Source organism: Macaca thibetana, chromosome 11 (genome assembly GCF_024542745.1).
Source record: "Macaca thibetana thibetana isolate TM-01 chromosome 11, ASM2454274v1, whole genome shotgun sequence".
Taxonomy (NCBI): Eukaryota; Metazoa; Chordata; class Mammalia; order Primates; family Cercopithecidae; genus Macaca; species Macaca thibetana.
Window position 1 is genome coordinate 52,593,872 of NC_065588.1, and position 13,671 is coordinate 52,607,542.

The window sequence follows — 13,671 nt, forward strand, 5'->3', positions numbered from 1 at the left end:
GGGAACATCATATGAAAGAAGTTGAAGTCTCTCCATAATTTTTCCATTTCTAAACCATCTTGAAGTTTCTATAATGGTTGGCCAGGCGCAGTAGTTTATGTTGTAATTGGAGGGTGGGCGGATCACTTGAGGTCAGTTTGAGACCAGCCTGGCCAACATGGTAAAACCCCCACATCTAGTAAAAATCATTTCTACTACACTTCTCTACGACTTACTGGCTAACTCTAGCCAAATCATTTAACCTTTCTGTGCCTCAGTTTCTGCATCTGTATAAGGGGAAACAATAATAATGCCTGCTTCAAAGGATTGTTATGAAGATTAAGTGTGTCAATATTTACAAAGCATTTAAAACTGTGTCTGGCACAGCCCAAGTGCTATGTGTTTGTTACATAATAAATATGATAGCCACTTTCTTTTTCTAATTTTTTTTTTTTTGAGATGGAGTCTCGCTCTGTGGCCCAGGCTGGAGTGCAGTGGCAGGATCTCAGCTCACTGCAAGCTCCGCCTCCCGGATTTACGCCATTCTCCTGCCTCAGCCTCCTGAGTAGCTGGGACTACAGGCGCCCGCCACCTCGCCCGGCTAGTTTTTTTTTTTTTGTATTTTTTAGTAGAGACAGGGTTTCACTGGGTTAGCCAGGATGGTCTCGATCTCCTGACCTTGTGATCCGCCCGTCTTGGCCTCCCAAAGTGCTGGGATTCTAATTTTTTTGAGACGGAATCTCGCTCTGTCACCCAGGCTGGAGTGCAGTGGCGCAATCTCCACTTACAGCAAGCTCCACTTTCCAGGTTCACACCATTCTCCTGCCTTAGCCTCCCAAGCAGCTGGGACTACAGGCGCATGCCACCATGCCCAGCTAATTTTTTTTGTATTTTTAGTAGAGATGGGGTTTCACTGTGTTAGCCAGGATGGTCTCGATCTCCTGACCTCATGATCCGCCCGCCCCGGCCTCCCTAACTGCTGGGATTACAGACGTGAGTCACCGCACCCGGCCTACGATAGCCACTTTCTAGCACTCTTCGGTGTCAGGTTCAGTCATGTTTTTTGCTAAACCTGAAGCTTAAGAAAAACAAAGATATCACAGGAATTTTAAAGGCAGCAATTCATTGGTAAGATTGCTCAAAAGGGTAGAGTAGAAAAAATTCAACTTAGGACAGCTTCATCTAATGATGTAGATAGAGTACAGAGCACTTGATTTGGAGTTAGGAAAGGAAATCTGGGTTCTAAGTCCTAGCTCCATTACTAATTAACTAAGACAACCAAAGCAAAACAATTAACTACTATTTATCTTCCCATTTCCATAATTAAGATAACACTTAAACTACTTAACTCAGAGTCTGATTCTCAGGCTCCAATAAGGACATATATGCAAAAGTAGTCAAATCTTGTTACTTAAAATGTGACCTCCTCGCCAGAAGTATTAACATTTCTTGGGCCTCAGACCTACTGAATCCAAACAGTTTAGATATGGGGTTACCAAGGACCAAGTCCTAAATTAACTTTCTGCCACTTTCCCACTGTGTTATCTTGGCTATGTAACCTAATTTTTAAGTCTCAGTTTTTACATTTCTAAAACGGTAACAATAAAAGCCAATTTCAGAGTAGTTAACTAAATAAAATAATACTCATAAAAGCATCTAGAACAGTGCCTTTCATAGCTGAATTCAGTAAATATTTGTTTCTTAGAAATGCATTGGCCTATTACCTACCATCAAGTGTCAGAACTTCCTGGGAGTGGGATCCCAGGAAAGAGGCAGTCAAGCCTGAGGCAGAGGTGAATGGATAATTCCTTCCAGCTGTGAAATACAAAATAAAGTCCCAATTTTCTTTCTTTCTTTTCTTTTCTTTTTTTTTTAAACAGCCATCAAGGAAAAGATACCAGTTTTCTTTTTAAGGGCTTCTTGACCAAGAAGGGAGGAGTCTCAGGGAGAAGAAATAAATTTAACTAACCCACCAGCAGAGCAAATGACTCTAGACAGGAGGTGCTTGAGGACTGTCACACCAAAGGCTACATATCATTTCCTCTACCGCGTGGCTGCCAAAGAAAGCTGCTGAATGGCTCTGAACAGTACATTCAGGTTATATTCACTGATGAGACAGGTAGATTACAAACCTCTGAATCATCCCTGAACATCTACCTCCCAGCTTCTCCCCCAACCCTGGAGGTGTGACAGTTGGGCTTTTGGTTTCTGGATGCACGCCACCTGTAGAGTCACCTTACTGGAACAGCAGCTCTCAGGTGAATCAGGCAGTCATCTCACTCAATAGGTCAACTCCTTCATGGGGAGAGTTGGAGAGGGTTACTTCCAAAGACAAGGGCCTGGCTCACAATGTCTGACAGTCAGTATTCTCTATAGTGTGGAGGTGGCGTTATCACAATCACTAAGAGGTTTTTCCCCCACAATCACTAAGAGCTCATTTGTTGCCAACCCTTACAAGAACTCCTCTAGTGAATCTGCTATTATTGATAGAAGTGGGCTGTAGCCCTCAAATGTGGTAAGATGAAAAAACATAAAAATTAAAAGAGGCCAGGTGTGGTGACTAACACCTTCCTTTGTTCTCCTCTGCCTTTGCCTCTTTTCAAAAGTTCTGTTGCAGCCGGGTGCGGTGGCTCATGCCTGTAATCCCAGCACTTTGGGAGGCTGAGGCGGGTGGATCACGAGGTCAGGAGATCAAGACCATCCTGGCTAACACGGTGAAACCCCGTCTCTATTAAAAAAAATACAAAAAATTAGCCAGGTGTGGTGGTAGGCGCCTGTAGTCCCAGCTACTCAGGAGGCTGAGGCAGGAGAATGGCGTGAACCCGGGAGATGGAGCTTGCAGTGAGCCGAGATCGTGCGGCTGCACTCCAGCCTGGGTGACAGAGCAAGACTCCATCTCAAAAAAAAAAAAAAAAAAGCCGGGCGCGGTGGCTCAAGCCTGTAATCCCAGCACTTTGGGAGGCGGAGACGGGTGGATCACGAGGTCAGGAGATCGAGACCATTCCGGCAAACACGGTGAAACCCCGTCTCTACTAAAAATAAAAAAAAATAGCCGGGCGCGGTGGCTCACGCCTGTAATCCCAGCACTTTGGGAGGCCGAGACGGGCGGATCACGAGGTCAGGAGATCGAGACCATCCTGGCGAACACGGTGAAACCCCGTCTCTACTAAAAAATACAAAAAACTAGCCGGGCGAGGTGGCGGGCGCCTGTGGTCCCAGCTATTCGGGAGGCTGAGGTAGGAGAATGGCGTAAACCCGGGAGGCGGAGCTTGCAGTGAGCTGAGATCCGGCCACTGCACTCCAGCCCGGGAGACAGAGCAAGACTCCGTCTCAAAAAAAAAAAAAAAAAAAAAAAAAAAAAAATAAAAAAAATAAAAAATAAAAAAAAATTAGCCGGGCCGGGCGCGGTGGCTCACGCCTGTAATCCCAGCACTTTGGGAGGCCGAGGCGGGCGGATCACAAGGTCAGGAGATCGAGACCACGGTGAAACCCCGTCTCTACTAAAAATACAAAAAAATTAGCCGGGTGCTGTTGTGGGCGCCTGTAGTCCCAGCTACTCGGGAGGCTGAGGCAGGAGAATGGCGTGAACCCGGGAGGTGGAGCTTGCAGTGAGCCGAGATCGCGCCACTGCACTCCAGCCTGGGCGACAGAGCGAGACTCCATCTCAAAAAAAAAAAAAAAAAAATTAGCCGGGCGTGGTGGTGGGCGCCTGTAGTCCCAGCTTATTGGAAGGCTGAGGCAGGAGAATGGCGTGAACTCGGGAGGCGGCGGACCTTGCAGTGAGCGGAGATCGCTCCACTGCACTCCAGCCTGGGCGACAGAGCGATACTCTGTCTCAAAAAAAAAAAAAAAAAGAAGTTCTAAGTTGCTAGCCAATCGGGACAAATACAAAATGTGAGGTCCCATTCCAGACAATGGAAACTGGACACAGCAATAGGGTGGATGCGCCAGGTTATAAATGACCTTATCTCCTTTGTTCGGTGTACTCTCGTGGCAAAACTGCTGGCATGTACCCTTTCTGCAGAAAGTATAAAAATGGCCTTGATGGCCAGGTGCGGTGGCTCACGCCTGTAATCCCAGCACTTTGGGAGGCCGAGGCGGGCGAATCATGAGGTCAGGAGATCGAGACCATCCTGGCTAACATGGTGAAACCCTGTCTCTACTAAAAAGAAAAACAAACAAACAAACAACAACAACAAAAAGCCGGGTGTCATGGTGAGCGCCTGTAGTCCCAGCTACTCGGAGGCTGAGGCAGGAGAATGGTGTGAACCCGGGAGATGGAGCTTTCAGTGAGCAAAGTTGGCGCCACTGCGCTCCAGCCTGGGTGACAGAGCGAGACTCCATCTCAAAAGAAAAAAAGGCCTTGCTGAGTAAATTTATGTTCAAGTGTTGTTTCTTTACAGCACCAGAGAACAAGCATTTCAAACAGGAGGCTGAGGCAAAAGAATCGCTTGAATCCAGGAGACTGAAGCTGCAGTGAGCTGAGATTGTGCTACCGTACTCCAGCCTGGGCAACAGAGGAGACTGTGTCTCAAAAAACAAAACAATCCCACTTACTCAATATAGGTTATTTTCCTCTTACTCCTTAGCCTATTATCATCACAGTCCCATATCTAGCACCCTCACCCTACAGTCAAGCAGCCAAATTTTCTTTGATTCTCCATCCTAGGCACATCCAGAGTCTGTCTGTCCTGCTGCATAGCCAGGATATGTCCTACCACATATCCACATAACCAACGTTAAAACCTCGGGGGAGGCTGGGCACAGTGGCTCATGCCTACAATCCCAGCATTTCTGAATTAAAAAGCAAGACTCCATCTCTACAAAAAATAATTTTAAAAATTAGAAAACAGGCTGGACGCAGCTCTCACCTGTAATCCCAGCACTTTAGGAGGCCAAGGCAGGTGGATCACCTGATGTCAGGAGTTCAAGACCAGCTTGGCCAACATGGCAAAACCCTGTCTCTACTAAAAATATAAAAATTAGCCAGGCGTGGTGGCACACGCCTGTAGTCCCAGCTACTCGGGAGGCTGAGGCAGGAGAATTGCTTGGACCCGGGAGGCGGAGGTTGCAGTGAGCTGAGATCGCACCACTGCACTCCAGCTTGGGTGACGGAGCAAGACTCCGTCTCAAAATAATACTACTAAAAAGAATTTAGTAAACAAAACAAAAAACCTTGGGGAAGAAGCTCCTGATTTTAACAGGGACTTCATCCTTCATCAACAAAAGATCAGGACTGGCTTAGCTGATGGAGCAAACACAATACACTAATAACCAGTAGGAAAAAACCCTGTGCTACAGACACTTCCAATGCAGAAGGAACAACTTGCATTCAGAGAAAACTAACACAAATAGGACAAAGGCTCCTCTCTCCCCAGAACCAGGTCAGAGAACTAAAGCCATTTAATGTGTGTGTTTCACAATGGTGATACTGGAAGTCGGTTTGGCACTACAAGGTCAGGCCACTTAAAAGCCTGAGCAGAGTAATCTCCAGATTTCATACTTTGACCTCCTTCATAGTCACAGACATTTCCTTAATAATTCTACCTGTCATTTTCCAACAGTCTCGTCACGTGAACAGTCACTGATCACGGCCGGATGCAGTGGCTCATGCCTGTAATCCCAGCACTTTTGGGAGGCCAAGGTAGGCCGATCACCTGAGGTCAGAGGTTCAAGACCAGTCTGGCCAACATGGTGAAACCCTGTCTCTACTAAAAATATAAAAATTAGCTGGGTGTGGTGGTGCACGCCTGTAATCTCAGCTAATCGGAGGCTGAGAAAGTACAATTGCTTGAACCCAGGAGGCAGAGGTTGCAGTGAGCCAAGATCATGCCACTGTACTCCTGCCTGGGTGACAGAGCAAGACTCCATCTCAAAAAAAAAAAAAAAAAAAGATGCACTGATCACTCAGGAGGACTGCAAAAGATACTCCTCCAGCTTCCATCTTCAGAAAGGAATCACAAGTCTATTTTTTGTTTTTTGAGACCAAGTCTCTGTCACCCAGGCTAGCTAGAGTGCAGTGGTGCGATATCGGTTCACTGAAACTTTCGCCCCCTGGGTTCAAGCGATTCTCCTGCCTCAGCCTCCTGAGTAGCTGTGATTATAGGCACCTGCCACTGTACCCAGCCAGGAATCACAAATCTTAAACTTTCCTTTCAGTAGAAACACTTACTGTTCGTTTCTTTTTTTTGGAGACGAGTCTCACTCTATTGCCCAGGCTGGAGTGCGGTGGCATGATCTCAGCTCTCTGCAATCTCCGCCACCCCGATTCAAAGCGATTCTCGTGCCTCAGCCTCCCTAGTAGCTGGGATTACAAGCACCTGCCATCACGACTGGCTAATTTGTATATTTTTAGTGGAGAAGGGGTTTCACCATGTTAGCCAGGCTGGTCTTGAACTCCTGACCTCAAGTGATCTGCTCGCCTCAGTCTCCTAAAGTGCTGGGATTACAGGTGTGAGCCACTGTGCCCGGCCAACGCTTATTGTACTTTAATTTAACAAACTTTTTTTTTTTTTTTTTTTCCTGAGACGAGTCTCCCTCTGTCGCCCAGGCTGGAGTGCACTGGTGCAGTATCGGCTCACTGCAAGCTCCGCCTCCTGGGTTTATGCCATTCTCCTGCCTCAGCCTCCCGAGTAGCTGGGACTACAGGCACCCGCCACCTCGCCCGGCTAGTTTTTTGTATTTTTTTAGTAGAGACGGGGTTTCACTGTGTTAGCCAGGATAACTCTCGACTCTCCTGACCTCGTGATCCGCCCGTCTCGGCCTCCCAAAGCGCTGAGATTACAGGCTTGAGCCACCACGCCCGGCCCAAACTTTTTTTTTTTTTTAAAGAGACAAGGTCTTGCTATGTTGCCAGGCTGATCTCAAACCACTGGCCTCGAGTGATCCTCCTACCTCAGCCTCCCAAAGTGCTGGAATTACAGACATGAGCCACCATGCCTAGCTAATATTTCTTGGCGGGGCATGGTGGCTCATGCCTGTATTCCCAGCACTTTGGGAGGCTGAAGTGGGTGGATCACGAGGTTAGGAGAATGAGACCATCCTGGCCAACATGCTGAAACTCCGTCTCTACTAAAAATACAAAAATTAGCTCAGTGTGGCGGTGCGTGCCTATAGTTCCAGCTACTCAGGAGGCTGAGGCAAGAGAACCACTTGAACCTGGGAGGCAGAGGTTGCAGTGAGCCGAGATCACACCACTGCACTCCAGCCTGAGTGACAGAGCAAGACTCCATCTCAAGAAAAAAAAAATTCTTGAACACCTACTTATTATGTGTACACTAAGTATATACTAGTGAACAAAGAATATAGGATCTGCCACCATAAGACTTTCTCAGGAATTAGAAACTATTCCCTTACTTCTGCTAGGAGTTCTTACAACTCTGCTAGGAATTCTTACAAGTTTTACCTCCCTGACACTTAAGGGATTTACAAGAAACTTTTCCAGATCCCATCCTACTCTGCAGAATCATTATCTGAAGGTAGGATCCAGGAATCTGCAACATAAGCAAGCATTATAGGTGACAATGTCCACTGTGAGTTTACAGACCTTTTAAAGTAGCATCATGTTAAAAGAAATACAGAGGGCTGGGTGCAGTGGCTCATGCGTGTAATCCCAGCACTTTGGGAAGCTGAGACTGGCAGACCGCTTGAGCCCAGGAGTTTGAAACCAGCCTGGACAACATGGCAAAACCCTGTCTCTAAAAAAACTACAAAAAAATTAGCCAGGCATGGCTGTGGTCCCAGGTACTCGGGAGCATTGCTTGAGCCCATGAGGTTGAGGCTGTAGTAATAGCAAGCCATGTTCACACCACTGTACTCCAGCCCAGGTAACAGAATGAGAGACACTGTCTCCTAAAAAAAAAAAAAAAAAAAAAAAGAAAGAAAAAAAACCCCAAAACAAAGAACTAAGGAATTTGGGCAGTTGAAGCACAGTTGAAGCAAGAACTGAAAGATAATCAGATGCTAAGAAAGATTTATTGCTAAAGTTGCCTCATTACGGTTTTAAATTTCACATCCTACTCAACTCCACTGCATAAAGCATTGACACAGGGCAGAAGGAATCATTGTGTGGCTTTATTGAAATCCACCAAGTCTGGTTTCCCTTCTGCTGCCCCTTGGATTTTAAGTCAGGAATGCCAACTCTATCACTGCTACCTACCATACTGTTCTTGCTGCCTCTCCATGCATTCATTCACCTGCTACCAACCTAAAGGCCACTAGGAAGATCAAATGCGATCATCTCACCAGTAACACCCCATAGGCTTCCCCTGCCATTCGAGTATCAAGGAATCACCGTTATTTTGGGTAGGCTGATAGTCAAAGTGAAGGCACAGAGATACGAGCCCTTGCCTTTAAAAAATTTGGGTTTTAAAACCTAACTAAATATTTTGCAGGACAAAACCAACTCGGTTTTGTTGAACCCAATTTCTGAGTAGGACTTATACAGGTGATGCTATACAGTGGTGTAAGTCCAATGTAAAGAAACCATTGGTTCCTTTGCATTTAAGTGTCTTGAAAAAGTCTAGAAGTAATCTAGAAACATCTTTGAATTGATTTATTCAGTTTCAAACATACTAGCTTGGAGAAGCAATTTTCAGTGGCTCAAGAGACAGTTCCCTTTAGCTAGGGTTGGTTAAGCATGTTGACTTCAAAAGTCCAGAAGTGAACTGTAGCCCTACTTCAATTCCTAGCCCAAATCCAAACCCAGATCATCTGTGAAAAGACATTTTTGATGTCACAAAACTGAGTCACCCACAGATAATACTAAGGCCATTGCTTAGCATTAATTCATTTGGATAAACAAGAAGTCAAATAATCTCAAAGCTCTCTGAGTTAGCTTCTCTAACGCAGGTGTTTTAAATTATGTGACATTTAAATTATGTGACAGTGAGAGTAGAACAATAGAACAATGACTAATTCACATTTTGTCTCCTAGTAAGGTTAAAAAAATTCTCCAGTCTGGCCAATATGGTGAATTCCCATCTCTACCAAATATACAAAAAATTAGCTGGGCGTGGTGGTGCACACCTGCTAACCCCAGCTACTCAGGAGGCTGAGTCACGAGAATTGCTTAAGCCTGGGAGGCAGAGGTTACAGCGAGAAGAGATTACTCCACTGCACTCCAGCCTGACAGAGTGAGACTCTGTCTCAAAAAAAAAAAAAAAAAAATTTTTCTTCTCAGAAAAGTAAAACTACACCTGACGCTGACACTCAAAGTGGTAAGAGTCAGTTCTCACTGGTGAGAAATTACTGCCTCCCAAAGTCTACCTTATTAGCAAAACTAAAATTACCAATTATGACTACCATTATCCACAGGCTAATCTAGAAAGCACAGGTAGGTGCCAGCAATGCTGACAAGCCAACAAGCTTCTTGGTATCCTGGTCATATTGCTTATTTCTCAGGAGATTTCCAGTCCTGAGTGTACTGGGCTTTGCTATCCTTTTTTTTTTTTTCTCCTTGAGACGGAGTTTTGCTCTTGTTGCCCAGGCTGGAGGGCAATGGCATGATCTCGACTCACTGCAACATCCGCCTCCCGGGTTTGAGTGATTCTCCTGCCTCAGCCTCCCAAGTAGCTGGGATTACAGGCATCCACCACCATGCCTGGCTAATTTTGCATTTTTCGTAGAGATGGGGTTTCTCCATGTTGGTCAGGCTGGCCTCGAATTCCCGACCTCAGGTGATCCACCCACCTCCACCTCCCAAAGTGCTGAGATTACAGGTGTGAGTCACCGCGCCTGTCCTACTTTTAAGGGTCAAAAGCCTTCTAATGGCTTTCAACTGATAGGTTACTAAGATCGCCAGGCCATCTCTAATAGGAAAATAATGGTACCATAATTACGTAGCTCTGTCACCCCAAAAGTGTTCTGAGCTTCCATATGGGCTTAAGGAGCAAAATAAATTCAATAGGTAAATCCTAAGACTTTTTCACATTCACTGTAGGGTTAGACTCTCTGGTCTGGGTTAGCAGGTCCAAAATGAGCTAATTATAGTGTCCCCCATTCTGCCAAAACGCTATCTAGAACTTGCTTCATTTCCCAAGAGGTTTCCTTACCCTTTCCCCAGCAGCAGGAGAAGCAACAGCCAAGTAAGACAAGCATCTCCCAAATGCTCAGCTAGTACTTGCCACTCGGTGCCTGGAAGAACCAAGGTAAATCTCACAAGTTACACTTTGTGCCAACCATGAAAAATAATGCCCAGCAGGCCAGGTGCAGTGGTTCACACCTGTAATCCCAGCACTTTGGGAGGGTGAGTCAGGAAGATCACTTGAGCTCAGGAGTTCAAGACCAGCCTGGGCAACATAAGGAGACACTGCCTCCACTAAAAAACAAAAAAAGATTAGCCGGGTGTGGTGGTGCACACCTGTGGTCCCAGCTACTCGGGAGGCTGAAGTGGGAGGATTGCTTGAGCCCAGGAGAGGCTCAAGCTGCAGGGAGCCTTGGTCACACCAGAAGACTCCAGCTTGAGTGACAGAGCAATATCCTGTCTCAAAAAAAAAAAAAAAAAATTTACAGCAAGCCAAAACCATCCTAAGGCTTTCCTTTCCTTTAGGTGCTATCAGCTTTAAATTATCCGCAGGAAAAACTGAGTTCTTTGCAGAAGTCAAGGTCACTTGTGGGACTGTCCCCTGCTTGGATTAGAGGGCTGGGACTCCCTCAGCACAGCAGTTTCTGTCTAAAAGGGCCAAGTTACCTAGAACTAAAAGTACTGGCGATTTGAAATTGAAGGCATCATTACCTGCAACAGTATTTCTATGGCCAATACCAAGTAAAGGATCCCAAAGAAGGAGAGAAAGTTCCTGGATAAAGTAGACTTAAGATCAACGGCAAAACCTGGGTAAGCAAGTAGTATGATGGTCATGTGACCTTGGCATTACTATCTCTTGCCGAGGATCTTCCTTTATTGGCCTGCAGTTTGGTGGAACCACCTTTCTGGTTCTTTCTCCAATCATATATGATAGTCATGCAGGAGGCTGTACAGAAATGCTCCACCTCACCCAAGCTCCTCCTATATAAAAAGTGCAAGAGTCCCAAGGACAAAGAGGAGGGCCTGAAGGACCCATTCTTGTGCTCGGCGTGGTCACCGAAGGTTTAAATAATAGACTTGGAGAAATGGAAACAGGCAGTTCGGGAACTGACAATGCCCTTCCTATAAAGCAGAGGACGAAATTAGCCACTGCTCCAGAGTGAGCACATCTCTTCACTCCCGCTCCCTCCACCAAACTGAATGTAACTCCAGAGGAACACCACATCTCTTCTCTACCAGAGGTTCCTGTCTCAGCTCCTTCCTATTTCAGGGCCACGCATCCCCTCCCCTTTCATTTCAGACATGCGGGGTGACAGCAGGGTCGGCCGCCTCACGCGCTCTAGACTGCTGGCCGAGGGCGGGCGGCGTACACTTCACCCCCAGGAGACAGAAGGGAAGCGCGGCACATGGTCCCGGGAGCTTCACGCAGGGCTGGCGGCCAGCCAAGCGCAGGGCCCTTTAAGGCGCGCAGGGTGCGCACGGGTGTGGGAGGGAGACCCCGGCGCCGGAGGGCCTGCGGTCGCCTCAGCCCCACCCTGGGACGGCGTGCTCCCTCCCCTCGCTGCTCACCTTGGTTCCTAAGAGCCGGGCGGCCGCAGTGAGTAAAGCCATGGCGGGCGATCTCCGGGATCTGATGGGGAGGTAAGAAGGGGAGAGAGCTGCGGCAGGAACAGGAGCAGCCGCCGCTGCACCAGAGGCCGCGCCGACGGGTGGACAAGGTTGAAAGGAGGCGGCTGAGGGAAAGGGTAGACCAACCGGCGGCGGCGCCCAGCCCGGGGTCCTCAGCGAGGCCCCGCCCACTGGCCGGAACCCGAGCCCGCCCCTCTCAGGGGACTCTCCCTGGGCCCGGCCATTGGTCCGGTATGGAAGTGGGGCGGGACCTGAGCCCTTGACAGCAGTTGTGACGGGGAGGATTGGACCGCCCGGATTAGGGCTAATTAAGGGTGTATGGGTGGCGGGCGGGGGAATGCGGGTGGCCAAGTAGGTGCCTGAGAACTCAGTTAACTTCCCTCTTGGCTTTTCCCTTTGACCTTAACACATTTGGGGTTATCTCTGAGGCGAATACTGAAGGAGACGCTCCAGGACTCGATCTTTGAAGGTCCTTGAAGCCAATTTCTTAATAAGCTATCATGGAAACTGATCATTGCCTGCTCCTCCTACCGCCTTGGCACGCTTTCTTGAGGAATGTCTTTGGTTAATGGCTTCATGGCCATGGAGGCGACATCATGTGGACAACAGGCTGTGATGCCAGAGTTAGTTGCTTGGTGGAGATCATTTGAGGTCAGCAGAGGCCACGACATTATAGATACTAACAGACCCCGATATGGGTAGAAAAGCAAAAGCAGGAGCCTGAATATCCAGTGCTTTGTGAGCTGTCAGTTCTATGTATAATGGCAGGAAATCCAAGTCTTAACAACTGCCCCCTTACTATGAAGGCTTACAAAGCCGGCCACAGTCTCTGGGTCATGGGCATTAGTCTCACTGCCACTCTGGTCACGTAACCCCAAACAGCAGCCCACCCCACTCTAGACATACATTAGGAGCCGCAGACTAACCCCTCATCGAAGATCCCCTTTCCTCACATCATTCTCTAGGGCCTCTGGGCCACTTCCACTTGGCAACTTTTTTTTTTTTTTTTTTTTTTTTTTTTGAGACGAGTCTTGCTCTGTCGCCCAGGCTGGAGGGCAGTGGCGCGATCTTGGCTCACTGTAAGCTCCGCCTCCCGGGTTCACGCCATTCTCCTGCCTCAGCCTCCCGAGTAGCTGGGACTACAGGCGCCGGCCACCACACCCGGCTAATTTTTTTGTATTTTTAGTAGAGACGGGGTTTCACCGTGTTAGCCAGGATGGTCTTGATCTGCTGACCTCGTGATGCACCCGCCTCAGCCTCCCAAAGTGCTGGAATTACATGCGTGAGCAACCGCACCCGGCCACTTGGCAATCTTCTATGCTCTCTCATCCTGTGCTCCCCAGAGACCGTTACACGACCCTGAAGTGATACTCCGCACTACTTTCTAACTCCTCTGGGTAGACAAGGCTTCAGGACCTTTGTGCCTCCCCAAGCCTTTCGTAGTCATTGACCCAAGGGTAGAGGGGAACTGACCCAAGGACCAGGGCATCTTATCCACAAACCTCCAGCCCCAAGTGAACAACCTTTTTTTTTTTTTGAGACAGAGTCTCGCTCTGTAGCCCAGGCTGGAATGCAGTGGTACTATCTCAGCTCACTGCAACCTCTGCCTCGCGGGTTCAAGGATTTTCCTGCCTCAGCCTCCCGAGTAGCTGGGATTATAGGCACCCGCCACCATGCCCAACTAATTTTTGTATTCTTAGTAGAGACGGGGTTTTGCCATGTTGGTCAGGCTGGTCTCGAAATCCTGACCTCAGGTGATCCACCCACCTCGGGCTCCCAAAGTACTGGGATTACAGGCATGAGCCACTGCGCCCAGCTGTGAATAGCCCTTTTGTCTCACCACATAGCAGTAACAAGGATCAGAGGTCTCAGTATCCATCTAAGCCAGGTTTAGATAGATCTCCTTTACAAAGAACCGAGTTTCTAGCTTCGACTTGAAAAAAGAGAAAGAAAACCGCTATTTTCTCTTCTTAATTTTCTTTATACCCAGCTTCACACCTAACAACCAATGCTCTTCTGGCCTGGGGATCAGATAGTTA

General features: G+C 47.7%; 1 protein-coding gene across 2 annotated transcripts in view; it reads right to left on the reverse strand.

Moving 5' to 3' along the window:
* The window catches only part of CS (citrate synthase), a 31,276-nt gene extending 19,461 nt beyond the window's left edge, over positions 1 to 11,815 (reverse strand). Inside the window, exon 1 of one of the 2 annotated variants that reach the window (XM_050749164.1) lies at positions 11,573 to 11,815. In XM_050749164.1, coding sequence (XP_050605121.1) covers positions 11,573 to 11,614 — 42 coding nt within the window. In that variant the 5' untranslated portion in view covers positions 11,615 to 11,815. Of the gene's footprint in view, positions 1 to 1,707; positions 2,613 to 11,572 lie in introns of those variants that run through there. The other variant, XM_050749165.1, reaches the window with a different exon arrangement.
* Positions 11,816 to 13,671: the final 1,856 nt, after the last annotated feature.